Source organism: Anser cygnoides, chromosome 25 (assembly GCF_040182565.1).
Source record: "Anser cygnoides isolate HZ-2024a breed goose chromosome 25, Taihu_goose_T2T_genome, whole genome shotgun sequence".
Taxonomy (NCBI): domain Eukaryota; kingdom Metazoa; phylum Chordata; class Aves; order Anseriformes; family Anatidae; genus Anser; species Anser cygnoides.
In genome coordinates, this window is record NC_089897.1 from 5,291,107 (window position 1) to 5,318,359 (window position 27,253).

The following is a 27,253-nucleotide window of genomic DNA, read 5'->3' on the forward strand; positions in this document are numbered from 1 at the left end:
GGTGATTCCACAGCGTGTGTCCGTGGCAGCGCCGCGTGAGACGACCTGTGTCCTTCCTAGCACAGTCCTCGCTCTGAGCTCATCGGAAGAGGATTCGGAGGGGCGAGCGCCTGCACATCGCCTACGCGCACTTCCTGCAAACTTCACGATAATGAAGTGACACTCCGCACCGCGTCCCTTTTTCCATTTCACCCTTCACTGGATCATTTTATGCATCTATTCCCAATGCTAATTCAAACTAATTAAAGTATAAAATAGAATAATTTGTGCAATTTCAGAGCTCCCCTCACCATATTGTGAGTTATGTTTCCTTTTTGTTAGCGCCCGGTGTGAACAATTCCCCTCCTCGCTGGCTGAATAGCCGCCAAACTCATTTGCTGAAGACTAACTATTGCAGAAGCCAAGGAAGGGGGGGGGGGGGAAGAAAAGACTTCTAAAAAGCTCTGATAGAAAGGAAGAGGAATCAGAGGTTTACTGTTAAATTTCATAGCCGAGCACTTTCTGAAATGGGCAGAAATTACAGATTTCTCCTTCTAGTGATTTTCTGTCTCGGGAATGCAATTCTCTCCTTCTCTCATTACTCCTATTAAGGAGACCTGCATCTACCTGTCCAAACACGCAAATTCAGCAGCCTTCTGAAGAAGACACAAGTCCAAAGAGCACCAAGCATCGCCAGGGTCCCCACTTGCAGTGGCCGGAGCAGTCCCAAGCAGGTCTGACCGTGCCCTGCACAGAGTCCTTGCCAGAATCTGGCCCTGCTAAAATCACCCGAGTCCAACGGGGGGCAAAAAAAAAAAAATCAAACAGCTCAGCACAGTCCCTGAATTGCTCCGTCTGGTCCACAAACATCACCACCATGCCCAGAGATGCATCAGAAATCCCAGCTTGCTTTTCAAATAGAAAGGGGTTTAATGTTCACCTGTTGGTCACCCGTCTGTCCCACACCACAAAGCCACGAGGATGTGCAGAAACCAAGGGCACAGCAAAGGCAGTTGAGGGGGTTGTTCCTCGTCCCATTTGTCCCCTTACAAAGGCTTGATGCACTGGGGCTCTGAGGAGGAGGATCGGTGTGTGTGCAGCTGTGTACGTGCATGCAGGGAAATTCTGGAAGTATTTCAGGACTGGGGTTGCCTGTCTGAAAATTAAACAATAGGTCTGCGGATTAGGAGGAATTGGAAGGGGAAGCAAATACATGGGAACCCTGTGGCTGTGACTGGCAGGGGAAAAAATAGACTAATAGAAAGCAAAAACAAAACAAACAAATCCTGAGAGCAAACCTAGCAAGCACTTGAAAGGAACAACGATGTGAGAAGTGTCTAAGACACAGCTCATCTACAAAAACAAACCCACTGACCCCAATGTTGAATTTTTACATTGGGGTGTTTTTTACTGCATCTTTCGGGAAAGTTTACCTTTCAGGTATTTGTTACTTCAAAGGTCTCTGCGCTTACCTTTGCACCCTTGAAATCCTGGGTGTTTGGTGTTTGCACATAAACCTCAGTGAACTCTGAGGCTGCAGGAACACCCCAGAGCCAGGCTGGACAGGCACAAATGTCAAAGCCACCGGAGCTGCACACACAGCAGGCTGCCAGCAGAGCTGGGAAATGAGGCAACACACTGTCCCACCTGCCTGGGCTGGGGCTTTGGGGTCAACTGACTTTAATTAGAGCATCCTTCTTGCAGGTGGATATGGTTAATATCTCAGACATGTTTTTACCTGCATTTCTTAATTACTCCTAACTGACCACAGGGAGGAAAGTGGAAAGAAGCTTGCATCAGCTCCTGCGTTTTAGGACAGCGTCGCACAAGCAGGTGTTGCAAACCCCTCTGTAATGCACAGCCCCTCCTCGGAGCCGGCAGCGGCAAGGACCACACTGCTCGCCCTTCTCTCCACGGCATGAGGGGAATCTTTAGGGGCCAGCATTAATCTTTGCCACCTGTCACAAGGGGCAGGAGCACCGCTCTGCTCACAGCGTTCTGCCCCAGGGGCTCTGCATGGCATCCAACAGGTGTATCAGCGTCACAGCAGCCAAGATGAATTGCCCAGGCTCTTGCTTGAAAACAACAGAAAGTCGGCCCAAACCCTCCTTGTCCGTCCCCAAAAAGCAGAGCCCGAGGGCAGTGCTGCTGGTGCCGGGCAGATGAGGGGCAGCCCTCGGGCAGGGAGATCGCAGGGCACCCGATGCCCACCTGCACGCAGCGGGGAGCCAAGGATGGGTGGATGGATGGATGGGTGGTTGGGTGCTCCCGCACCTCTCGGGCTGCAGAGTCCGCAGAGCTCTGCTCTGCTAATTGACGTTATCCGCATTTCAGTGGGTGATTAACTGCTATCTTTTCTACCACGGGAGCGGTGAGGTTCCCAGTCATGGAGCAGGATGCTGCTCTGTTACCTACCGTGTAAAAGCGGAATGAAATCATCCCCCCGTGGCAGAATTAATCGCCAAAGTAGCTACAGATGAGCTCAGAGCAGCGATGCTTCAGAGGTGATGAAACTCGCAAGGATTTTGGAGGCTGCTTATGGAAGATGCATTTTGCATTTGCAACGCTCCGGCCACATACCTAATTAGGGAGGTGCTGCTTCACCCAGCGGGGAACAGAGCCGCATCCTGTGACCTCAGCACCTTATCAAAGGGATTTACGTGATGAGAACAAACAAGTTAGAGAGCGTTAGCTGGAAAAAAAAATAAAAAGGTGCTGGAAAATGAAGAAGGAAAAGCATGTTGTAGTGCAGGCATGTCTGCAGGTAGGGAAAAAGCAGTGACAGTCCCCAGGGCTGGCTCCCCCACATCTGCAAGCACCGGGCAGCCCCTTCGCCGGGTCCTGCTCCCGGAGCCGGACAGCTCGGCTGCCAGGAGAGCCCACGGTCAGCTTCTGCAGCTCTGAATTCAAAGAGGGGAGAGACCTGCTGGGCCACGCTCCTCTTTACTAGCTCAGAGACGCTCCTTCCAAAAAGCCCTGCAGTATTTTTATCCCACAGTTTTCTATTTCGTGTTTATAGCCCTTGATTAGGTGGTGAAATCTTCTGGAGATGGCAATTCCTGCCCCGATGCCTGCCGTGCTTTTGATTGAGCCTCCGCTCACTCTCAGATTAAAAATAACAAAATTCGCTCTTCTATCAAGAGCTGCAAAAATCTTTGGCCCTGGTTCCTCTGTTGCTTATATAATCTGTGTGCTGAAGTGGGCCCACTGCTTCCAACAGGGTTAACTCACGACTGCTGAAGGTGTACGTGGGAGCGAAATCAAACCTGCTGCATACGAAACCAGCGCTGCGACAGCTTGAACTTGTGCAGATAGCAGAGAGATCGAGTGAAAAGGGGCTGCAGCCTTCGAGTCTTAAAATTGCACTTGTCCTACGGACCTTATTTAATTGAAGTGAGCTGAGATTTCATACATAAAAAATCCCCACCGCCTTCCTGATGCACTGACAATTAATGCTTCAGGACTGAATTATAGAGCCGCTTTGTCTGAACATAACCCGTATTTCTCGGAAATCAAGGAAACTGAGAGGTTTTTCTGCCCAGGCAGGGGTGGTTGGTGTGGGCTCCACAGCAGACCCGCCACTGAAATGAGAACATTTTTAACCCGGGGGCTCCTGGTGGCCCCAGGAGGTGTGTGACTGGCGTCCCCTGCCCCGCCGCCAGCCCGACTCGCAGCACCCACGGCTGCTGCAGCCCAGGGGCACCGCACAGCACCACCAACACCTCCCGGTGCCGCCCTGCAGCCACCGACCCTATTCCATCCCGGCACCCCGCGGAGCCCTGCTAATGCCACACGTCTCCCGCTCAGCAGCATCTCGCGCTGTTCGAGCCTCGCTCAGCTTGTGGGCAGAAATGGTGTTTGCCTGCTAGAGCAATGCTGAGAAATGGATTTGTTTTAAATAGCCAGGGTCAGAATCACATTTCTTTTGCCACAAGAGCTATTTGAAGCCAGGTGCAGTGGGAAGAGAGCCTGTAAAAGCTCCTAATGAGCACTCTTAAATCATGTGGTTAAAGAACTCAGAATAAGTGGCTGGAAGCAAAGTTTCTTTATCCTCCTCTCCCCCGGACTGGGCTGTGCAACTGTTGCTTCTGTGCTTTGTGGGAGTGAAATCAAATGTCAAATATTCTGCTTTGGAAGAAGTTGGCAATGAAACATGAAAGGCTCATGGAGAGCTCAAAAGGACTGCGGATAAATTGGAGAGAAGCACAGACAGGGCTGGGACAGGAGCCAGTGGGAGTGTGGAAGGACTGAACACACAACCAGAGCTCCAGATTTGAGGATAAAGCAACCGCTTTCCCCAGCGCATTTCAGCACAAAGCTGATCCTAGCTGGTGCTAGCATGGAAGGAAGACGGGTTTGATACAGGAATGACATGTATGCTTTGTGCTGGGAAGCATCTGTCTGCACATCGCAGTTCATTGTGTGCCCGTGCATAATCACGGTCCACGCAGAACATCGCGTCCCGTGCGCTGCCTGGTGCCTAACACCTCACAAACACAAAGAGCTCGGGACCCGCTACCGAGCCGTACGAGGGGAGCACATTTCCTTGCTGAATCTCACAAAAATACAGTTTGTGAAAGATATGTTTTGCCCTAGGCATATATCCTATTTCTTTCTCAGCAGATACTTAAAACGACAGGCTCTGGACAATCCTCCCCCACCACGCTAACACGCCGCAGCGCAGCGCTACGAACAGCTGCTCTGTGTGTCATTTTACTGTGGCAGAATTTCATTTTATTCCAGATTTCAAGCCTTCAGAAGACATTTTTGCTGTGTATTTTCAGTACTTCTAAGGGCACTTCCCACTCTTTACAGCCTCAGATCTCACAATCCGGCGGACCTTTCTCCTTTTCTTGGGGCTGACCCCTTTTCAGTCACCGGGCTCCTTTAACACGTGGCGCTCAGGAAAAAAAAATATTCCCCCCTCTATTTTGCTGAACAATCACACTGCCAGGAGTAGGGCGGTGAGGGTCACGGGAGCTGACAAAATCCATATGTAACAGCATGCGGGGGCTTCTGGAGCCAGAGCTCACATCTCCACGAGGGCAAAGGGCCGGCCCTACGGTAGGGCCAGCAAGGGCTGGGGACTGCGAGCGACGGCCCCGCGCCGGGAGCCTCACCGCGGGCACAGCCGTGCCAGGGCCATGGCTTGAGGCGGAATTGGTGTTCCAGGAATATTCTATTCTTTGCTAAGTCTCTTCACATCTTTTTGTTTAACAATTATGCAAATTAGCACTTTGGTGAATATTAAGATTCTCCCGCCTCACAGAAGATGAGTTGGAGGCACTCCTGCTGGATTTTCCTTAGGAACTGTTTCAGATGCGTGTTGGATCGCTCCCTCCCTGGTACGAGCACAAGGAGTACGTGGCTCCTGGAGAAAATGACCACGACATTAACATCTTAATCAAGTCTTCATTTCAAAGTTTGCAGATATCCTCATTTTTACCGTCTAATCCAAGCTCAAGCTGGGAGGGGATCCTAAATGTGTGCCTGTTCATGGCAGCTTCTGTCACTGAGTGGCTAATGACAAGCATATTATGTCTTCTGTAACCACAGGAATTCACCCAGTTCAGTCTTTCAGCAGGGAGAGGATTCTGCACCCTTCTAAAGTACTCATTCCCTGGCTTTAAGTCACTTTATAACCAAGCAAAATATTTGCCTTTTTGTTTCGTTTTCCTACAGGTTAGCAAAACAGTTTTGCCAGCGTTGGAGGAGCAGCAAGCCCCCCGGTGCAGCAGGAGCTCTGAGGACGGCTGCTCGCCCTCTGCCTCCAGCAGCGGATCTCGGAGCCCTTCCCACTGCTGCGTCCCCTCGCACCTCCCTTGGAGCAGGTGGAGGGAGCACAGGTATCTGCTTACCAGCAGCTGCAGGAAGCTCTCAGTGGCCAGAGGGTTAACTCAACACACAACGATTTAATGGCATCCAGACGTCTTCGGATGTCACCCTTCTCTGTCTCCACCACCCACAAGGCACCAGCCCTATTAATCTGAATTACACAGTTGTGAGTAATAGCCAATAAAACGCTCAACAGTCAGTGAACCCAAAAGTCTGGCTTAGTGCTTGGGACTCCTTGTGTTTTCCTGTCTCAGAGAAGAAACCAGAAGACCCCAGATCTGCTGCAGCTGAGGCCCTGCGTTATTTACATTGTGCCGGCTCCCTCAGCAGCAGGCTCCCGTGCACTGTTGGCCATAAATTTCCATCATAATCATTTTGGTTTTGCTTTCCACAGCCTGGTCCCTCTCTGCGGAGCAGCAGTTTATGCTGCTCATAAACAAGCTCAGAGGAGGGGCTGTGGGGATGAGTCCCAGAGACACCAGCACAGCCACCCGGCTCTGACATCTCAGGGGGTTCAGGGCGAGACACCTCAGGGGGGTCGCTTCTTGCCTCCACCTAATGGCTTTGACGATCCCCAGGAAGAGTTTGTGTGTGGGAAGCAGCCTCCACAGAAATCCTCTTTTGGGAATGAGAAGCTGCCTCTGTCCTGCAGAGTTCAGCCGGTCAGGATTGATGCATGTGAATGGTCTCCCGTGGGCGAAACACTGAACATGCGAACAGATTCACGCCACCTCTACTTACACGCTATGCAAACACTAACGACATTTTCCTCGTAATATCATGGTATAACATAGGAAAAAATAACTCCTTTTTTTTAAAATGAGAACATTTCCATTATTTGTTTATGACAACGCAGAGCCAAGAAGGCCCACCTGCTGTGGGCAGGGCTGGCCTGAGGTGTGCGATGGATGGCACAGCGATGGACGGCACTGTGATAGATGGCACAGCAAGTGATGGGCACAGCGATGGCACAGCGCAGGCTCAGCGTTACTGCAGACGTTGCTTGCACAGCACCTGCCCACACCACGCCTGGTCCCACCTCCGTACTAACATCGCTCAGCAACAAACATTTCAAATACACCAGTAAATAAAAAATAAAGCCACCACAAAGGATGCTCAGACAAAGCTGTGCCAACCCACACCACTCACTGCAGGGAGCGCAGCAGTAAGGCCAGTGGCTCAGGAGCTCATCAGCCAGCGATGGGTCTGATCCCCAAAGCACATTTCCCTCGCAGCAGCCCAGCCCAGTTCCTAATACTTGCAGACCACAACAAACTGGGACAGCTCTGTCCCTCCATGCACACGTGAAAAACCTCTGGTCAGAGGCAGATGAAAGCTGCTGCTGCTACCATGTCACCCACACCAAACCCCAGCCCCTGCTCCAGGAGCACCAGCAGCCCGCGCCACGTGGAAGGAAGCAGGCGCCCTACCTGCCGCTCCGACATGACGTACAGGTACTTCTGGTCAACGGAGAAGGCCATGTCTCGCAGCACTGGGCTCCCGTCCTTGAACACTGTCACCATCTCGTACTGAATTCCACCATGGGGAGGACCATCTGCTCGGATCTGGAAGAAGCGCAAACGGATTACAGGTGATTTCATAGCAGCCAAATGCAGATTTTATTTTGGGGGTGGAGGGTGAAGGGAAGAGGATGAGGTAAGGAAAGGGAGCTAATTCAAAATCTCAGCTTGCGACCTGGAGGCAGAGCAAAGAGCTGGCAGGCAGCACACACACACACGAGCTAAAGGAAAGGTTCCTGTCATTTCCCCAGCCCTTGAGAAGTAAGGAGAAAGATTTTAGCCACAAGGTGAGCTTACAGGCTGTCCTCGTGCCATGACTGATCACGGGCATCCAAGAGCAACAGTGACTGCAAAGTAAGATTTTTAGACTGTCCCCAAACCAAACGACTGCAGGACTCCACAGGCAGCACAACTGGCCCAAATTACCACGCAGATGTTTTTTTTTTTTTTTTTTTTTTTTCCCCAGACGCATAAGGAATGACACTCAGACAACCACCATTGCCTCTTGCTGCCACAGGAGCTTCCTAAAACCCCATTTCTTAACAACTGGTAGCTGCTGCTGCCATCCTGTTCCTTTCGAGTACGCAGGACTCGGCGAGGAGCAACCAGCCCAGCCTCACTGCTGCGCGAGCAGGGAGCTATCCCGGCTATCACATATGGCTCGTTCACTCCGACGGGCTCCGAGTACCAAACCACCCCACGGAAAGACAACTCCCTGCTCCTGCAGGAAAACAGCCCGAGCTGCGACAAATCCCACCACTGAGCGGCTGCTGTTGAGCTTGTGCCATCTCTTCCAAAAGTTAATAATTTATGGCCTGGGGAGCCGCGCGAGGGGAAGGGAGGAGGATAAACAAACAATTTACATTGTCTTTCCTACCAGGATTTGCATATTTGAAGAGCCATTTGATTGCAACACGGTGTCTACATAGCTGCACACGCCGCAGGGGGAGGCGCGAGCAGCCGCTTGCCCGGGGTGGGTGCAGCCGACGGTGGCCCCGTGCTGGCTGTGCTGCAGGGGGGACACGCTGGGGACCCCCAGTCCGCAAACAGCCTCCATCCCAGAGGTGCCACCTGCTGAAGCCTTGCTCTGGGCTGCTGTACCCGATCCCCTTGTGCTCTCGGTTACTCGTGCCTGGCTGCTGCACGGAGGCAGAGGCGCGAGGAAGTGGCTTTGGACCAGTCGGAGCCTTCAGAAGAGGCAGGGCAGAGCAGCAGGGAGGGATATCTGTTTTTTTTTTCTGGTTCACATCCCCTTAAAAGAAGAGAGCAGGCTGTTAAGCATCTTTAGGTTTACCTGAGAAATGTGCCACCCCAGCGGGAGACTCAAGGGCATCCTCCCACATACAGGGGGTGGTGCTCCTCTTCACCCTCCTCTAAATAAACCCTCCTCTAGCAAAGAGCCCCGCTGCCTCCTGCCATGCACAGACCTGCTGGGTACACAGATGCAGTTGTTTTCTGGATTTCTGTCCTTCCTCATTACCTTCCATTCTGATTTTTTTTGTGGTGGAACGGTAGGGATGAATGTAACAGGAGGTCTGGCTTGACACCCATGGCCAGATCCAGGGAGCCTCCGGCACGGTTAAGCTGTCAGCCCAATGCTGGCTCAAAAGCCCTGAAATTTCAGATGGAAAAAAGCAAACAGAGTCACATCCTGCTTTAGTTACACCTGTGCCAGGCGGGACACCTCACAGGCCCGCACCTGCCTGTGCTGTGGACGTGGGAACACCACGAAGTCACCCAAGGAATGAACAGCAGGGACAAGCTGTCAGGGAGACAGCTGCTGCCACGCAAACCCCTGGTTATTGCCAGACGGGAATGGAAACGCCGGACACGAAGGATCAGCAGCCTTTGTAAAAAACAACTGTTTTCCACAGTTCCCTCGGGGGCAACGGCAGCTCGTTAAATTGAGCTTCTTCCTAGTAATGAGGTCAGACAGGGCTAATAAAGAGAGATACCACCGGACAAGCCTCGTGCAGGCCAATTCCAACTGGGAATTGCGGCTGCGGGCTGGAGGCAGGAGGCTGTCCAGGTGAGCTGGCCCCACGCGGGGAGCCTGGCCGCGTGCAGGATGCCCCTTCCCATGGCCGGGCACCCGCAGCTGGCCCTGCTGCAGCATGTCCTGGTGGCCACGAGGGCTCTGGTGCTCTGCATGGGGCTCTGAGCCCTGCAGCTCCCCCTGTGCCCCCAAGCCCCAGCCCCGTGCCCGGCGAGACGGGGATGAGATGCGCCTGCTGATGCCCGGGTGCTGCACTGCCGGGCTTCCTGAGGGCTCGGTTTCCATGCCAACAGATGATGATGTCAGAAGAGAAGAATGATGATTCCTGCGAATGCGGAAGAAGAAAGGGATCATCTCCACAGCAGGAAGCTTCTTGTTGACGTTCGGAGAGAGAAATAATTCCCCTGCCCGACTTACAGGTGTGCTTCCAGCGCCAGGCAGGCGCGCATCCAAACACGGTGCCACGGACACTGGGAAGACGAGGGGGAAGGCTCGAGACAGACCCAAAAGGTGATCTTTTTTAAGGGTCTGGGGCTCCGGGGGAGCCTTCCCACCTCTGGCTGTGTGGGGCAGCAGTCCCCACCCGGCCTCCCCCAGCTGTTCAATCCCTACCCTGCAGCAGGGCAGCGGTGCAGGCCGAGCTGTGCAAAAACGGGTGGGAATGCAGCAAAACAGCCAGGAGGTGGGTGCAGGGAGAAGCTTGCCAGTGCAGTAGAAACCAAAGGTGTCCAGGGCAACAGACACTCATTGCAAGAGACAGAGGAAAGCCAGGAGGGCAGAGCACGGGCTCACACACTGCGATGTGAATCGGAGAAGTCGCTTGGGACACATACAGTATTTCTCAGTCACTCTTGATTCGTGTTTACAAATACGGCTTGAAAAGTGCCTAATGACATAAGCTACAAATCCAAATATCAGCACTGGCTCAGAGCACGCAGGGCCAGCAGAACACCCCACGTGCCGAGGCAGAACGCGTTTCAGTTCAGGAAACCACCGTCCTTCCAAGGCATTGCACAGACTTCGGCGTTTAATACCCCCACAATGCAGGCAGCACGCATAAGCTCTGCATCATCTTAGGAGATTAGCAAAATACCACGTTGTGTCATGTATCTGTAGCAGGGGAGCACCCACGGTGATAAGCGGACGAGCCGTTCAAGGTTCTGATGTGACGTGGAGCTACAGCGTGTGCATTGTGCTGAAGTGTCAGTTATTTATTTCGCCCGGCCTGCACCAGAACTAAGAAACATTTGGATTCCGTTCCAGGTCCTCCCAGCAGGCTCCCATTAGAAGACGTTGAATCTCTTTGTAGGAACTTTCCATGATTAAATTACCTGTCTGCTTTCATTATTAGTGTTTCAATGAGGGTGGCTCTTGTGATGAAACACTCGGTGCCAGAAAAACAGCTCGATAAGTCCATGCCTGCAGGGACTGATTCCCCATCCCAGATGCAAGGTCACCCGTCACCTCCCCGAGCCTCAGGGCGTCCCCACGGACACAGGCACCCGACGGGGAGCGGATCCCAAGGCACTGAAGTGCTGCTGCCCTGGGGGGACCTCACCAAACGTGCTGGGTGGGCACCCGAGGTCTGCCCCTCATCACGCAGCACCAGGCGCCGGCTGCACGCGCTTCCCTTCGCCTTTTTGTACCTAACGGTGACAAAGTGAGAAGCCCAGCCAACCCTGCAGCCTTCAGACTGCTCCTTTCGTGCTAGGATTTCTAGCCCTTCGGGGCAAACACTATCAAATAGCGTTGCGTTTGTGTAAAATGGACGTTTCTAGTAGAACTGTATCAGCGCTGGGAATGCGCACTGGAGCGTTACTGCATCTCCTGCCTGAAATAGAAACCGGAGACAAGAGCAGCCCTCGCTACCAAGGTGCATCGCTGCAGAATTGCCACATTTTTTGCCGTTTAAGGCTGCACGTTTCAGCTCTTGGGCATTTCCCATTAAAGCTCCCCATAAAGCTCTAGGATGGATTTCTTGCTTCACTGCTGAAAATTTAGCAAAAAGACTGTCACTGGCAGCAGGCTTCTGAGTCAGGCTGGAGCACAGCACAGCTTGGATAGCCTTCACCTTCCTCCTTCTGTCCCTGGTTCTGTGGGGTTTTTCCTGCCTCAACCTGGCACTAAAGGAAGTCTCCACAAGCAAGAGACTCAGGAGAGCAAAAGCTCCCCGAAGACAAGACAAGATAAATAAATATCAGTCCAGATTTTCTGTGTGTGCCTCCACCAAATAATCTTTGCAGAAGGGATTTACATCTACTAATCCAATTTAATTAAACTGGGCTATTCCACAAGCACATCAAACCGAACAGGGGGCGAGATGCACGGGCTGATCAGCCCCTTTCGCTCTCCCCGCCCCGTACACATTTCCCCACAGCATCATCACATCACACGTAACCCATGCTGGTGCCCGCGCGTTGTTGGTCCTGCATCGTCTGCCTCTGACACCCACTGAGAAAAAAGCACAGCAGTCTCCAGGAGGGGAGAACACGGAATAGAAATTGCAAATCTCTAGACAAGAAGCTTCCAAGAGCCCTTCAGGCCCTCTATGAAATTCTTCTGTGAGTAAAGTACCTCTCTTATCCCCCCTGAGCACTGCTGACATCAGGTAAGGTTGGGATGCTCCTGGGAGCTGGGTCGGAGCCATTTGCAGGTCATTAATAAACCAGAGGGAAGCTGAGCGATTTGCTTGGCATGGAACAGCGAGGCCATGGTGGATCTGGGAACCGAATCTGCTAATGCAGGTGTGTGGGGGGGTCCAGGGCACCCCCACCGTGTTCTCATCTACGGGAGGAGTAACCCAGTGCCGAGGAGCTGACCTTCCCCGCACGCACCTTCTGCTCGCAGGCACAGCAGCAGTGTGATTTAGCTCACTGCTCTCCACTTGGGAAGTCTCCCCCTTGAAATTAAAGTGAAATAGTAATCCCATTAAGTATCTTTCCTTAAATCATGGATATGTCCGTGAGGAAGTTAATGACAACCCTTACAACCCTTACATGCACGTTCCATTTAAATCAGCATATCCAATTAACTTCATTACCTGGAGGCCCTCTCATATCCCAGTCTCTTTCTCTCCTGTCATATTTTCTTTATGCATTTTTCCCAAATTAGGATAGAAGGCATCTGTCTTGGTGGGCATCACCTTTATTTTCACCCCACAGACAGCACTGGGAAGCCTTGACAGAGACGTTCAATCCCGAAAGGCACGACGCTGCCAGACTGAGTGGGTTGTCCCAAAACAGCTCCCCAGGACCAAAATGATCTCATCTCCCTGGGAGCAGAAAACCCATCCTCTCCAGAACGGCACTGACTAAGCATTAAATACACTCACTAATCGCCTTTGGGGTGCCCTTACACAACTCCTCAGGACCACCAGGGGATCTCTGCACGGCGAGCCCTGGCCATGCACAGGCATCGCAGGGGCATTGCAACCAGGAGTTTTTCTTCAGTACTGCCCACCGGTACCATGAATATTCCTTAAACTGACACGGACAGAGATCTTTCTTACTTTCTTAGAGCTCCAGGCAGTGCCCCAGACCAGGACAGCCGTAGTTACCGGGGGGGACAGTGAGCAGGTTGGGCCCCATGCCCCAAGGGAACGAACCGGCACTATCCAGCAGCCCGGTGGCATCACATCGGCACCTTTTGCTCACCGCTGGGCATTGAGCAGCAGCCCTGGGTTATTCAGTGAGCTCTTGAAGGCTCAGTTCTAAGACACAATAGCAAACAGTGGGGAAATCACCGCACTTTGATGCAAGGCGTCCGAGCTCTCCCGCAGCTCCTCCCCTCCAGCAAGTGCTGGCCAAGGCGCTCGGCCAGGCCCCGCTGTTCCCAACTGCTTCTTTTGAACCTCCATGAAACAGAAAAACACCACTCAAGCAAATCCAGCCTCCCAACCCAACTTCTCCCTCCTGCTGCTGGGTACAATGCAGGCAAAGCAGCAAGACAGCACAAAGCCAAGACCACGTCTTTGCTCCTGTTTTCTGAGTCTTAATCACCCTTTTTGGAGGTGTTTTCCTCCTCCATCCCCTCCCTGTACTTGAGGGCAGCTCCAGGTGTGAGAGAACCTCTACCCCCTCCTGCTCTGCAGCCCCCAAAGGTGCCCAGAGGAGCCCTTGGTCCCTGCCTGCAAGCAGAGTGGCTACGGGCATCAGCTTGTGCCTTGGGAAGGGACGGGGGAGAGGGGAGTGGGAGAGCTGGGAAGCTCATCTTGTAAGTGGGGAGAGGAGGTAATGAGGTGTCGGCAGCAGCACAGCCCTGTGTGGTGCAGGGGGAAGGCAGGGGGGGCTCCATCCTGAGCTTTTTCTGATCGGGCTTCATGACCCAAATTATTTATAGATCTGAGGTTTCGGCGAATTCCATACTCATGTCAAAAATGTCTCTATGCATGTGTCTTTTACACCCACATGTGTTTCACAGCTCTTCGGCTTTGGAAATGTTAGCTAAGTGTTCAAAGCCACTACCTGGGAAGCGGCAGCTCCCCAGGGAAACAGCGAGTCAGAGAAACCAGCGGGCTAATTGGAGAAGAGCTCAGGGAAACGCTCCCGGCCTCCCCAGGCCGCCCCGCAGGGAGGAGGAGTGCAGTTGGCACGAGCACCCACATATGCAGCACAGTGCAAAACCACCAACCCAGTAACAAAGCTGCACAAATTAACTCTCAGCTCCAGCACCCCCAGCACCGGGGTGGAGAGCTGCTCCCAGGAGCGAGGCTTTCTTCTCGCCCAAGCCCGACAAGAAGGCTGCGAGCCTTCTGCCCGGATCTGGCACAGGCAGCCGAGATGAAGAGAGACCTGAAAGCTTTCAGTCTTATAGTTTTAAAGAGCCTGAACCCACCTAATGGGAAGGCAAGAGATACGTTAAAGACAAAACCAAAAGAAAAAGCTGCCCTTCTGCTGGAAAGCTTCAGTTGCAGCCAACAGGTTCCCGTACGAAGACGCCCAAGATCTCGGCTGTTTGAGCACACCCCGCGTGTCCCCTGGCCAACGCCGGCATTGTGACACCAAGGCCCAAGGTGCTGGGCGCTCGGACCTGTCCCAGGAGAACAGCGAGCACAGCCCTTCCCACTCGCAGGTGGAAAGAGGAGCTTGGAAGAGGGATCAGCCCCTTCCCAAATACCCTGCAGTCCCCACACTGCCCCTCTACTGACTTCCAAAGGCAAAAGCAGGCAGCTGCTGGGTTGAAGCTGCAGCTCAGACATCATACCCGGGGCCATCACAAAGCCTAAGAGAGATTGCCACTGAAGCTGCTCCCCCTCTCTACTGAGCCCTTATTTCCTTCTTCCATCCTTCTGCTCCCTCCACCCTTCTGGAGAGCTGATCCTCCGAGATAAAACGGGGAGGATGGTACAGAGGCACCATGCAGAGACTAATCAGCAGCCCCCATGTCTTTAATTTATTACTGCATGAGAGGCTCGTTTAGAACAAAGCTGCCAGTTCGGAAGATCATTCTTCTAAAAGACTTTTTATTTGAAAAGCTGTCAGCTCACACCTTGTCACAGCCCTACTTGCAGCAGCAGAACTTTAACAGCGTGCCACCTCATGCAAATGAGCTGCTAATTAATTAAGTAGTATTCTTCCGGGGATGGATTCATTAGAATTGAATTTGGGGAGGCTGTCTGGATAGCTTGTCTTCCTCTGGACTGCACTTGCAATCAGCAGCTCTGCCTTTTCTAAGGCCCCACCACCTCCTGACTGCTGCACCTAGCCTGGCTGACAACTGTAGTGGGATGAAAAAAAACCCAAAACACTAGAATTGAAGGGCCCAAAAGATTCCTTTTTCTCCTATGCCAGAAAGCCTGTGCAGAGCAAGGCCCCGCTGAAAAGCAGGAAGCAGAGTCTATTAACTCAGAGGGCCCCAGGGATCAGGCTCCCAGGAAGGGAAGGCTGCAAAGCAGCAGTGCTCTTTTTTGGAGCACTTGTTGCAAAGTGACAATTGCTGGGGGTTCAGGGCTATTGGTCTTGCACTTTCCTCCAGCATCAAAGCACAACCCATTAAAAGTGGAGATGCTTGAGAGCATCCTGTGGGTTTACTCCAAGGAAGGAGGACAGCTCGGGGCATGTCTGCAGCATGTTACAAAACCTATTCTCTTCTAAGTTGTCCCCTAATAAAGAGCCACAATGTGCAATGACTTCCCTTTTCTTTTGTTCAGCAATAAGCACCCTTTCCCTTTACGTTCCTGTATTATTTTTAAAGAGAAGGCTCAGTGCTGCTCTGGGAAATGGGAATCACTGAGTTAGCAGCACTTTGCTGCTTGCAGGCTTTACATTTTGGCACTGAACAAGGAAATCATCAAAGAGACTGAGTACTGGCCTCCAAGAGAAAGGAACGAGGTAGGTGTTACTGCACCACAAGGCACCGCACGCTAACCTTTCTGCAACGCGCTCCTTCAGACTCTGCCATTCTTTCCTTCACTTACCCCTGCTTCTCCCCCTTTCTGCTGCTTTTATCCAGTTCCTTCCCCTACAGCTGGAAAGTAAATGAAAGCACAGGAGAGCAAAGAGGAGGACAGCTCCAGGAACAGGCAGAGGCTTTTTCCCAGAGCATCCTCTTGCAGGCGGTGCTGGCAGCCTCCGGCACCCTGCCAGCTGGGTGCAGCAGGAGCCTGGGCTGTGGGGACAGGGACAGGCAGGGGTGGCTCTGCCCTGCCACCCCCAGGCATGGCAAGCACCCGGTGTCTTTCTCTACTCCTTGCTGGGCTCGGCATCAGCACGCACCTGATGGGGACCTGATCGGAGCCACCTCCCATCAGACCGTTTGTCCCCGTTTCTTCATCTTTACTGTGGGAAGAGCACTTCTGAACGTCAATGGGGCAAAAAGGGAAGGACAGGCTGGGGTGCTATGCTTCTCTACATCTTTTGCAACCAATGGAAAATGAGAGGAAGCACAGCTATTATTATTTAGGGCGAAATTATTATTATATATATTATTATTGCTGTAATAATATATATTGGTTATTATTGATATGTTGTTTATTATTATATAATATATTATTATTGATATAATATTATTGCTATTATTTAGGGCGGTGGAGGTACTGGGGGACCTGCTCAGAACCGCTTGTCACACACCATTTGCAGCTCTTCCCCAAGGTCCCCAGAATAGCTCTGTATCTGTGTTATCCATCCACACCTCACCTGTGCCCTTCCAGCTGAATAATCCTCCGCTGCTCAGTGTCAGGCTCTTCCTATGTATCGCCCTCCTACAGCAGTAAATTTCACAGCTGAAGGGATTGGTCTTGCTTAGTTTGGTTTGCTGACCTTGAGTGGCCATGTAAAATGGAATAAAAAGCCACTTAGACAAGATTGTCTAACGGGGAGTTTGCTCTAAACGAGCAGCAGGGAGCCGTGCTTCTCCCCAAGGAGAAAAAAAACTAAAGGACTGTCTCAATTTGTCACGTGGAAACCCTGCTTTGCCCTCGTCAGGGTTTCCAGCTGATCAGGTGGGAACCAGGAAGTTCCTCAGGAAATATTATTCCCTTTCCTCTTCAAAAACATCGTGTAAGTGACATGTTTCAAATGGCTTGGACTTCCTGCACAACACCACCCAGGGAACGCTGCAGCTCCAGCCAAACTGCACACAGCTGAAGGCCAAAACCTAGAAGGAAATAAAAGAATTTTGCTATCTTTTGGCTTCAAAACCCTCAGGATTTTAAACCACTTTTACAAACTCAGGGAGAAATCCTGCCTGGTAATTTCGCAGTGCTTGAGGTCAGACAGGAGGGACCAGGTGAACGAGGCGGCCGTGCATATTTTTGGCTTCATTTATGCCTGCTGAACCAGCCAAGCGTTGCTGATCAGATCTAACCTTGTTCGGTCAGAGGATGCGAGAGAATTACAGGCACAGATCCTTAGCTTAATTCCCAGAAAACGAGGCTCTCCCACAGCCTGCCGTCTGTCCCAGGCACCGACCTGCTGCCGACAGCATCGCACCCACGGGCTAAGGCTGCTGCATTGCCCAGCGGGCAGAGAGCTGCGGGGAGCAAGCAGGTAATTTTTAGTTAAGAAATGACCCAGAGCACAAAGGAGTCAAAAACCCTTGCCAGCTTGTGGCTGACAATGCTGATTGTGCTGAGCCTGGATTTTACCGAAGCACCGGCCTTGCAAAGGGGGTCACTTAAGGACAGGGCAGAGCCACAGCCAAGCTGGCACGGCCCCGCCAGCAGCTCCGCTCCCTGTCCCTGCGCTCAGCAGCAGCTTGGCTTGCCCGTATTGACCCCCTACGAGGGGCAGGCATCCTGCATGCAGGTTCTGCTCATTGCTGGGTGTATGGGGCTGGACCAAGCCCTGCACCAGAAGGACTCAGGAGCAGCACGCACGATGCGCAGCCGGGCTGGCACTGTGCAAAGATATTCGCTTATACGGGACCCCGAGCTGGAAGCGTTCACGTTTCCTGATGGGGTTCAGATGGGTATAAATGCATGAGAGCTGAATCTCTCCTGGTGCTTTCCTGTCTGCTTATTCACGCTCAGATCTCCTAACCATCAGGGGACAGAGGTCTGAGGAAGGGAAGCTCACGTTCCTGGCACACAGGGCACACCCTGAGGAAGGCTGCTTTGCCCCCCTGAGCTGCTTCCCCGGTGCTATTCTGGGGCAGATCAAGGACAAGCAAATCTCTCTTCCATCTCTGCACTGTAGCTCACTAAGCCTTCGGCACATGCCCTTTCCCAGCATCTCTGAACTGAACACCGGATAAGCAGATGAACTGGCTCTGAATAATCTGTATATGCAACAGATGTAACACTGCTGAACCTTGAGCGCCGCGGGGAGATTGCGGGGCTGAACACGCACGTCTCTCCCCTCCACTCCTGCCTCAGGAGAGACAGAGCAGCTATCAGGCACACACCACCGAGCCAGGACAGCACAAAACACCCTGATGTGAATCAGGCTGGAGGAGAAGTAAAGGAAGAGGCTGATGGGCGGACCAGCGATCTGATCATCGAACGTCCAAATTCAGAGCTGAAGTCCAGATGCAGCTGGGGAAGGAGGAGAGGACTGAAGCAGGTCGGTGCTCAGTGAGGACAGGGATGCAGTCAGCACCCAGGAATCACGCTTCCACCCAAGCACTTTGCGGCTCCAAAGCATGCTGCGAGCAGGGAGCGGGGCAGCTGCGCAGGGCAGCAGCGAGCTGCAGCCTCCCAGAGCAAAGCCTGCTGCAGTCCCAGCAGCACCGACCAGGGACAGGTGGGCAAGAAGCTCAGGGCTTCCTGAGGGCTCCCCCTCATTCACAGCAAGAAACCACAACAGAGGCAAGTGGATGTGCCAAAGGCCATGCAGCCTGCTGCTCACAGCTTCTTTGGTGGCACACCATGGGGTCACTTCAGCTGATGCCACAGCTCTTCCTCTGGAGCCAGCAGATGCTGCTGGCACGCGAACACAAGAGCTACACCACCGTGCTAACCCAACACGGGGCGATCCAGCCAAAATTAGACGTCTCCAAACTGGGAGGAGGGAGGGAAGGAGGGGAGGGCCATGGCTAAAAGGCTGGGACTGCAGAAGCGAGCCACAGAGCAGCTCCAGCAAGGCCAAAAGAGCCTGTGCCTGGTGCCAGGCTGCAGGGTTTTGCTCGAGCATCCTCTGCAAGGCAAGGTGGAGCAGATCCACCCCGGGGCTGCGAGGCACCGCGCTGCAAGGACCGCAGCAGCTCTTCCCCCAGGCCCCAGCGCCTGCTTTTGTGCAGGCAGCAGCCAGCATGGCTAATCCCTTATCGTGCCCGTGGCCCAAAGTCAACATCATGAGATAGGTTCAGGCTGGGGTCCATGGATGGGAGAGACAAAGCTACACCGCATTACTGCATTTGCTTCCATAATTGACCTGTAGATAAACACATGGCTTCCGCCTTAATCCCCTGCAGCCTCATGAACATCAGCCGTGCTAAATTTTTCATGTAATTAAGAGAAAAACCCTAATCCAGTGTAATTAGCTCCCTGATTGCCAATGTCAGGCAGAAAAGCGCTGTTTGAACAGCGGTTCAGGTCTAGCTGGTTAGGCAAATACTGTGTGCGGTTCAGTAATTTAACACCGAGACAACACCCCCTCTGCTGTCCTTATAGGTTTGTTTTCCTGAACGGTGCTAAGTGGATTCATGACTGCAACAGGCCCGACATCCCCACAACTGCTCTTCCACCAGTTACATCCCTCGAGGACAGGCAATGAAGCAAGCGAACCAGACCCCAAGAACCACACCAGCTGCTGGTTTTGGAGTGCTCCCTCTGCCCCGTCTGCAGCTTTAACGATGGCCATCCAGTTATCAAGACTATTTCACCCCTAAGTGCCTAAACTCAGGAGCTGACATTCATGACTGAGACCCTGATGGAGTCTGGCTGTCAGCGATGTCCCCGCTGCCACCACAGCCCGCAGGAGCTGGAGGTGACGGCAGCTCTTACAGGGAGGTTTGTGGCATAGGTCAGCATTCATCGTAGCCACTTCATGGCCTACGGTGGCATGTTTCTTTTCCACTCACATAAAGAGAGGCAAAATTTTATGAGTGAAATGCCAGAAATTTGGCAAGTGGGAGCAGTTGGGAGAGGAATGGAGAACACAGAGGTACGTGCCAACAGGGAGGTAGGAAACAAAGAAAGTACGGCCAGAAAATCCCTTCATGTAACCCTTCAGTCCATCCCCAGCAGAAAGGAAAGGATCGGGACCTCTTGAGCCACTGTCAGGTATGTTTGCTGCCTTTCTAAAAGTTGACTGTGATTGAAATTACAGACTCCTCCAGCTCTGGACTGGTTACGTCTTTCACCTTTGGCCTTAATACAGACAGTCTCCTGAAGTACAGCATTTGAAAGAGAGATGTCTGTGAGGTACTTGCTGGGGTCTCTCTAAGTGGGATCGTAATCTGTACTCTATGCTACGTTATGAAGGTTTTGTGGGTTTGATTGGTTGATTTTGGGAAGCAGGTGTCAACCTCTCATTTGCTAATTTTGGCTAACGTTGCTGCAGAGGCCAAATTTCGGTGCCCCGGAGACTGCAAAATAAGCAGCCTGCTTTCTATAAGGAGGAGGCTGAAAATCATTTCACAGCTTCAGCTTTGTTCTACAGACCGAATTCTTACAGGATAGTTGTTTACATGCCGTGGCAGGCGAGACCCAAACACATATGCTTTTGCAGCTATAACTCTTACTTCTGACAGAGGCCAAAGGCTGATAAAGGCGCGGGGTTTCGCCTCGCGATGCCCATGTTTGGGCTCCAGGCTCCGGGCTCCCCGGCCTGCTCCTCTCTCTCCCCCTCATCACACGGACGGGCTGTAAACAAACCAGCAGTGAGCAGAGAGAGCTGCTCCTTTGTATCAAAGCCAGGGAGATTTCTTTCTACAAAAACAAGCAAAAATTTATCAACTCAAAGCTCCTTTTAAAGAGAAGCCCCCAAGGAGAGCGAGCCCAGATGCTCGCTTGCATTGCACTGGTAAGCCAATTCCTCCCTCTCCCCCCCCTTCAAACAAACACCACGTTACACGGAAAGCGCTGTAGATGAACTATCGACTGCGAACAGCTTCCTGGCTGGATGGCAACTCGTCAATATGGATGTAAGCGAGCAGCAGTGATACGGCACGGCTTGGTGCTTTGCCACCCTGCCGTCCCATGGGAGCAGCTCTGCACGCCAAGCAAACGCCTTTCGGCCTGGCTGCATCCCAGCCAGCAAGCCCACACCTCGCAGGAGCCCGTGACCATCCTTCACATGGCAGAGCTCAAAGCCACCCGCACCTCCCTCCCCTTCATCCTGGGTAGGAGCAGACAGCGTACTGTGTAGCTGCAGTTCCTGCAATTACAATGTACTAAATCCCCCTAATTAACTAGCATCCCGTGAGCAAGATCTTTCCACTCACCCCAATTTGCTACTTGTAAAGACTGGGAGGACCCTCCGAGAACCACGCCTGCAGACACGGCCTGAGTCATGACCCCAACCACCCAAGGTGAGGATGCTCTCGGCCCTTCCCTTTCCGACCACGGTTCCCGTACTAAGTCAACCACTTCGATGGAGACTCTTCACTAATGAATTCCAGGCGGGATATAGAGTTTGCACACTGTGGTTGAAGTGGTCACAGCCATGTGGGTGTATTTCATTTTTCAGTCTCTCAGTAATTATTCCAGGTTTTAGTCAGCTTTGGGGAAATTCTTCCTGCCAAAAACCCCACTAGCACTCATGTGTCACTGGCATGCGAATGTGTTGACTGGTTTGTGGTCTCTTTGCCTTACATCCAACACAAATTCTTCTCCCAAACCCCTGTGCCTTCCCACAGCGAGGTGTTTTAGAGGCCCGTGGAGAGGTGCTAACTGCTGAGAAGAGCTGCTTGCAGCTCGTCGGGGGCTGGCTGCTGTCCGTGCTCCCTCCCCGTTGCACGCTCAGCAGCCAGGAGCGGTCCCAGGGCAGCCTGGCAGGATGCTGGGGCTGAGGCACCAACTGGTGGCACACAACAGCCGCTCCAGCGTCTCCTGCTACCCGCTCACAGGGGATAAAGCTACAGCAAAGCCACTTCCCGGAGAGACGGACCTCTTCTCAGCCACCACCGAGCCAGAGGGTGGTGGAAGTGTCTCCAGACAGAACCAGGAGTCTCAGGAGTCTCTGCATTTGTGTAAATGACACTGGCAGGAGATTTAAAGCCAGGCAGCAAGCAGTGCTGGGGGTGGTGAAGAAGGCAGAAAAGTGTTGGGAGGAAGCAGAACTGCTCAGCTTCACCTCTGGGCAGCTCCTAAGTGCCCTGACGGACGGGAAGCTCTGGGCTGGGCGGCCATCAGCAGGCCCCCTTCCTACCCACAGGAGCTGAAGTTTCTGACAAGGTACGTTATTTGAACATTCAGCTGCCAAGAAATCTTTCAGTGACCTAAAACCACAAGGCTCAAGTTATGTTGGCATTGCAGTCCTGTGGCCTAGCTGTTGCTATGCCCCTGGTATTTCCCCGTCTGTTCTTCCAGTCGGTTCCTGCTGAGGAGGACGGGAAAGCCTGGGCATGAGCCTGGCTGGAGCTGGGTCCTGCGCTCTGTGTCTGCAGCCCTACAGTTCGTGGCTTAACCAAAAGGTTGAGCCAGCCGCCAGGGATTCTGCTCTCAAGAGGATTTATTCCTTGAAAGTTTATTCCAAAGCAGCCTCAAAAACTCCAGTATCATTATCAATGACTTCTTTCATCAGCGTCCACTTATCTTTTTGCTTTCTATTTCCGTCTACCCTTTCATTTTTTCCCCTACTGCTTCTGTGGGAATGCTACAGAAACCCAGGCCAGGTGAGCCACAGCATCTATCTGCTCCTTTTCCTAGCATGAATTTATTTCCATCAAAGCTTCCTCCTTGAATCAAGCTTTTTTCTTTTTGAATTCCATCTGTATTTAATCCCAGACAAACACAAACAAAAAACACAAACAACAATCTCGTCTCCCTAAGGCCGTCACTTTCTAAATCAGTTGCAGCCAACTCCAATTAGCAGAGAAGCAATACGAGCAGCTTCATACGCTCCTGCATCTTTGGGAACGAGCCAGCCCAGAAGGCCTTTTTCCCCAGACTGTCCCCTTTTTCCTTCTGAAGAACTTGCACCGTCATTAGTTAGAGGCTTGGTGAGATTAAACACGCCGGCTCCGTTTGCACCGTGGTGGAAGAGCCGGGGAGGATGCTCGGTGGCCTCGTTAACACCGCTCCGTGGTTCCTGCGCTCCTGCACCTGGAGGCTACCTGCGCGCTTTGATTTACAAGAGGATCCCAAAGCCTCTACAAGTGCTAAAGGGATGCTTTCTTTGTCGCTTTAGCCTCCCTCTTAACCTGCACTTGAAACAGCTTTGTCACAGCCTGTGCTAACTTAACTGCCTCCAAACCAGGCTGTCAGAGCAGCTGCGGGATTTCGCCTGGCTCTGGGGCTGCCTGGGCTCCTGCTCAGCCGCTGTGGTGTCACCTGAAGGGACCCTGCCCGGGACGTGGCAGCAGGCAGCAGGTCCCTCATGGGCCACTGGCAGGCTCAGCGCTTCGTGAACTAAGCAGACAGCGCTCCCTCCATCAGCCAGCTATTTCGGGCCATGATTCCAAATGAAAATCTGTATTTTATTAATTACGCGTCTGCTTTGCTGCTGAACTCTTTAATGTGTTTCCCAGCTGTACCGACCTACAGCCGTGAAGGAAGCCATCAAACCTGGATGCCCGCAGCCTGTAGCGGTGCTGCTGCTCGGGGGGAGCCCGGAGGTGTGTGGCTCCAGGTCCCCAGTCACCTGGGGGCATCCCACACCTCATCCTGGTGGGAGCAGAGCAAGGGGCACCGGGGCAGGATGTGCCCTGACAAACCCCTCAGGACTGTAAATGATCGCGAGGCAGAGTCCAGCTGGTGACGCTGCCGGGTTTCTCCATCTTTCACACCGGCTGGCGAAGAAACGCAAGGAGCCGGCACCGGCGCTGCTGGGCTTCGGCTTAGCGAGCTGCCAGCAGCTGTCAAAGAGATGAGATGAGGACAGGAGAGAGAATCATTTGCATTGCTGCAAACTCTTCCTACGGCCTCGTTTGCTAACCTCAGCGTCCTGGCCAGCTCGGCATTGACAATTCCCTTGCATTTCTCTGCTTGTCTCCTGTTGCACGTACACAGCTCTTCAGCAGCTGAGAAAAGGATTTCCCCAGTATGTGCCTTTCCCTACAAGTAGCAATATTAGAAAGAGCAGCGTCTGCAGGCAGGCAGCTTTATTCACCTGTCCTAACTGGCAAAACTGATTGGTTTTGACGGACATGCAGGGATGTGCAGATGCATTAATGAACAGTTTAGCATGAAAACTGGCAAAGCGATGCACCTCGCAGGTGTTATTAGAAGTTTACTTAAAGCAAATTTAAGTAAATGTGGTGAATAGCATTAGACCAGGCTGTGGTGAATGCATTAGATCAGCAATCTCAGGAAAAATCACTTCATTCTCCTTTCCTACCAAATAAATAAAAAACCGTAAAATAAAATAATAACCCCCGCTCCCAAGGGAAGAAAAAAAAAAAAGGCTTATAAAGCAGCTCTCAAGACATGATATTAAAAGCCATATCCTTTGCCACCAAGATGAAGTCATCTTCTGGGTGAAAACTAAGGAGGTCACTAGCACTCCAAGTGGAAAGGTTGAAATCCATCAAATGCACCCAGGCCAGCGCCGTGTACCTGGCGCTGCGGAGCGTCTGCCGGAGCTCCAGCTGCTCCCGTGCCCTACATGCCCCCTGAAAGGATGCCATTCGTGTTATTTAAGAGTGTCCTTGAGACAGAGAGGCATTAATGGGCTCCACTGTCTGAAAACTGCTCTTGCTTAGATACCCGCAAAGCTGAGCAAGAGGGGCACAAGGCTAAGAAATGTTCCCTCTCAAGCAAAACAGACTTGCACTTGGATTGCACAGAAATTAAAGCAACAAAAGGTCTCTGGAGCCAATTGCAATATAACTGAGAAACAGGCTCGTCACTTTGTACATCCATCTGGCAAGGACATACTTTCCATTTCAGCAAGTGCTAGAATGGTCGGACAGCAAAGGGAAACGTGAAAACAGCAAAGAAACGAGAAGAATGAAAACCTGCGGGACAACACTGCTACCCTGTTATGAATACTGTACGTCTATTCATATGAAAATCCATACGGCTGCTACTGTTGCATGCACTCTTCTTACACAGCATGAAATTAAAATTCCTCTTCAGTATCATATTGCCAGCACTACAGAGCAACTTCAGACTAAGCTAGCAGACAATTTATCCTTTGGCTTCCTCAGCCGGGCTTGTGCTGGGATTGAAAGCCAGTGGGGTGAGGGAGACGAGTCTATTGCCCATGGTAGAAAATTCTACTTCCAAAACAAATCCCAGAGAAATATTGCTGGCCTAGAGTACGACTGTTGGTGCTAATTTCACAGTGCAGTTTCACATGCATAATTCCCCCCGGCCCCCCTGCCACTTTCCTTATCTTCCCAGAACAAACTCAACATGCAGGCTAATTTCAAGGAGTGTTTCACCCAGAGTCCAGCCAAATGTCAGTGGATCTGCTGGAAATGCAAATTGAGACAATCATGCAAAAGAGGAGGGCTTATAGATTGTGCGGAAGGGCAACAGAAGGCAAATAAAAGCTGACAGAAAGAGGTAGCAAGGAACAAATCTCCTGTCTCAAGTTGTTGATCATTTGCACGTGTGCTCGGTGAGCAAGGATAGATTTTCAAAAACATACAAGTCCCATTGATTTTCGCTGCTAACTCGTCTAGGTGCCTCTGAACACCACACATCTCAAAGCTCCTCGATCAGCATATTGCATTCACGCGCACCACTCACATCCACTTCACCCTGCTGCAAATGACAACAGAGGACATGAAGGAGCAGAGAAGTGGTGCTGAGCTTCCCTGGGAGCTTTGGAAACTGATTTCAAGGAGAACAGCCCTCGTGTCTGGAAAAAAATAACTGCACTTGAGCAGGGGACTCTCGCTGCCAGCTCCCTCCGGCTTCACCCGTCCCACGGAACCAGCCCTGGCCAAGCAGGCGGGGTTTGTCCGAGCAAAACGTCCCCATCTTTGTGTTTGCTTGCCATTAAAGAGCATATTTAGCAAAGGCCTTAGGTAGTGTGCCCAGGCAAAGTGCTTTGCGATGGAAAATTCTCCAAGTGAGCAGGGTGCCCCCAGACCACCACCCTGATTTTCAGATCTGGGACCAGAGGAAAGAAAAGGAAAGCCGCAGCCCCGCAGAGGCTCGAGCACCCATTCTGACTCACGACTGCTCCAGCTGAATTCCCAGACGGATGGGCTTTGCCGGAGCTCCTGCAGGAAGCCCTCACCGGGGCTGGGAGCTGGAAATCGCATTTCCAGCGTCCTTGGCAAGCCCTCGCGCTCGGAGCCCAGCTCATTGCTCCAGCTGAGTCACTTCTGGTGGGCAGCTCGTGGGGAAAGCTCCAAGCAGAGACCCATTCCTGGGAACACACCACGGGGGAAACCGCGAGGTTTTTGCGGCTTCCCACTTGCAAAGAGCCACCAAGCTGTCCAAGCGATCGCAGCTTTCACAGAAAGGGTTTTATTTTGCCCTTCTGAGGAAGTTGGGATAACTGCGGTTCCCTGGGATCATCCGAGGGCAGAACAAGAAGGTATTGTGGACAGGAACCTGATTAGCTAAAGCTCTAGCACAACATTTTTCAGATAATAGAAAAATCATAAGCTGGCTCACTCATTATGTATGCAGCGAAACAGCAAGCAAGAGGAGAGAATCCATACTATGTGCTGTAACATGATACAGAATTAATCCCCCTAGGTTACAAAATTCCTCATAAATCGCAAATGGGACGATATCCACCGTATTACATTTTATCACACTTTCTGTCAAAACATCCCCTGCAGGGAGCCTTTTCAAAGATGGTATCGCAAGCAAAGCCCTATTTGGGAAGGAAGAGTTGAACCAAACAGCAGCACACTATCAATATGTTCCTTGTGAGACTGGCAGCCAGAAACCCCCCCCAACAGCGTTAGTGGTGTCTAGTTCAGTGCAGCTCTGTCTTAACTAATGACATCATCTGTTTTTGCTAATGCCTACACGGAGCATATACGCTATTTACTTTTATTAATAAGAATGCTAATACAAGCTGGCTGCTATGCTTCAACATGCCCCTAGGTCCCCGAGGGACTGCAAAACACTTCACGAAAGCATCCGGCAAGGAAAACTTTGCCAGTAACACGCGGCCACCTCGCAGGCGATGCGAGGCAGCGCACGCGGGGCATGCTCCTACCTGCAGAGCACAGAGAGCAGGGCAGAGCTGGGCTTTGCAGGGGCACCCGGGGATGCCGGAGTTGGGCAGCTCCATCCTCTCCATTGCCAGCCTCAGATAATGAAGGCCAGCCCTGGATAATGAAGGGAGCCTCCTCCACGAGGCCGGCGCATCGCTTTCACCTTGGCAGGCTTCGCTCCGCGGCCACCTTTGTAAGGCACTCCGGCGTTTTTGGCAGGCACTGAACTGGAAGGAAGAGGCTCTGATTATCT

At 52.2% G+C, this 27,253-nt stretch overlaps 1 protein-coding gene across 9 annotated transcripts in view; it reads right to left on the reverse strand.

Annotated features, from left to right (window-relative positions):
• PLXNA2 (plexin A2) overlaps window positions 1-27,253 on the reverse strand; it is a 451,101-nt gene that overhangs the window by 86,217 nt on the left and 337,631 nt on the right. For 7 of the 9 annotated variants that reach the window (XM_066983022.1, XM_066983021.1, XM_066983023.1 and 4 more), the window contains one exon: window positions 7,245-7,379. In XM_066983022.1, coding sequence (XP_066839123.1) covers window positions 7,245-7,379 — 135 coding nt within the window. Of the gene's footprint in view, window positions 1-4,439; window positions 5,351-5,837; window positions 5,966-7,244; window positions 7,380-27,253 lie in introns of those variants that run through there. The other 2 variants (XM_066983026.1, XM_066983027.1) reach the window with 2 other exon arrangements.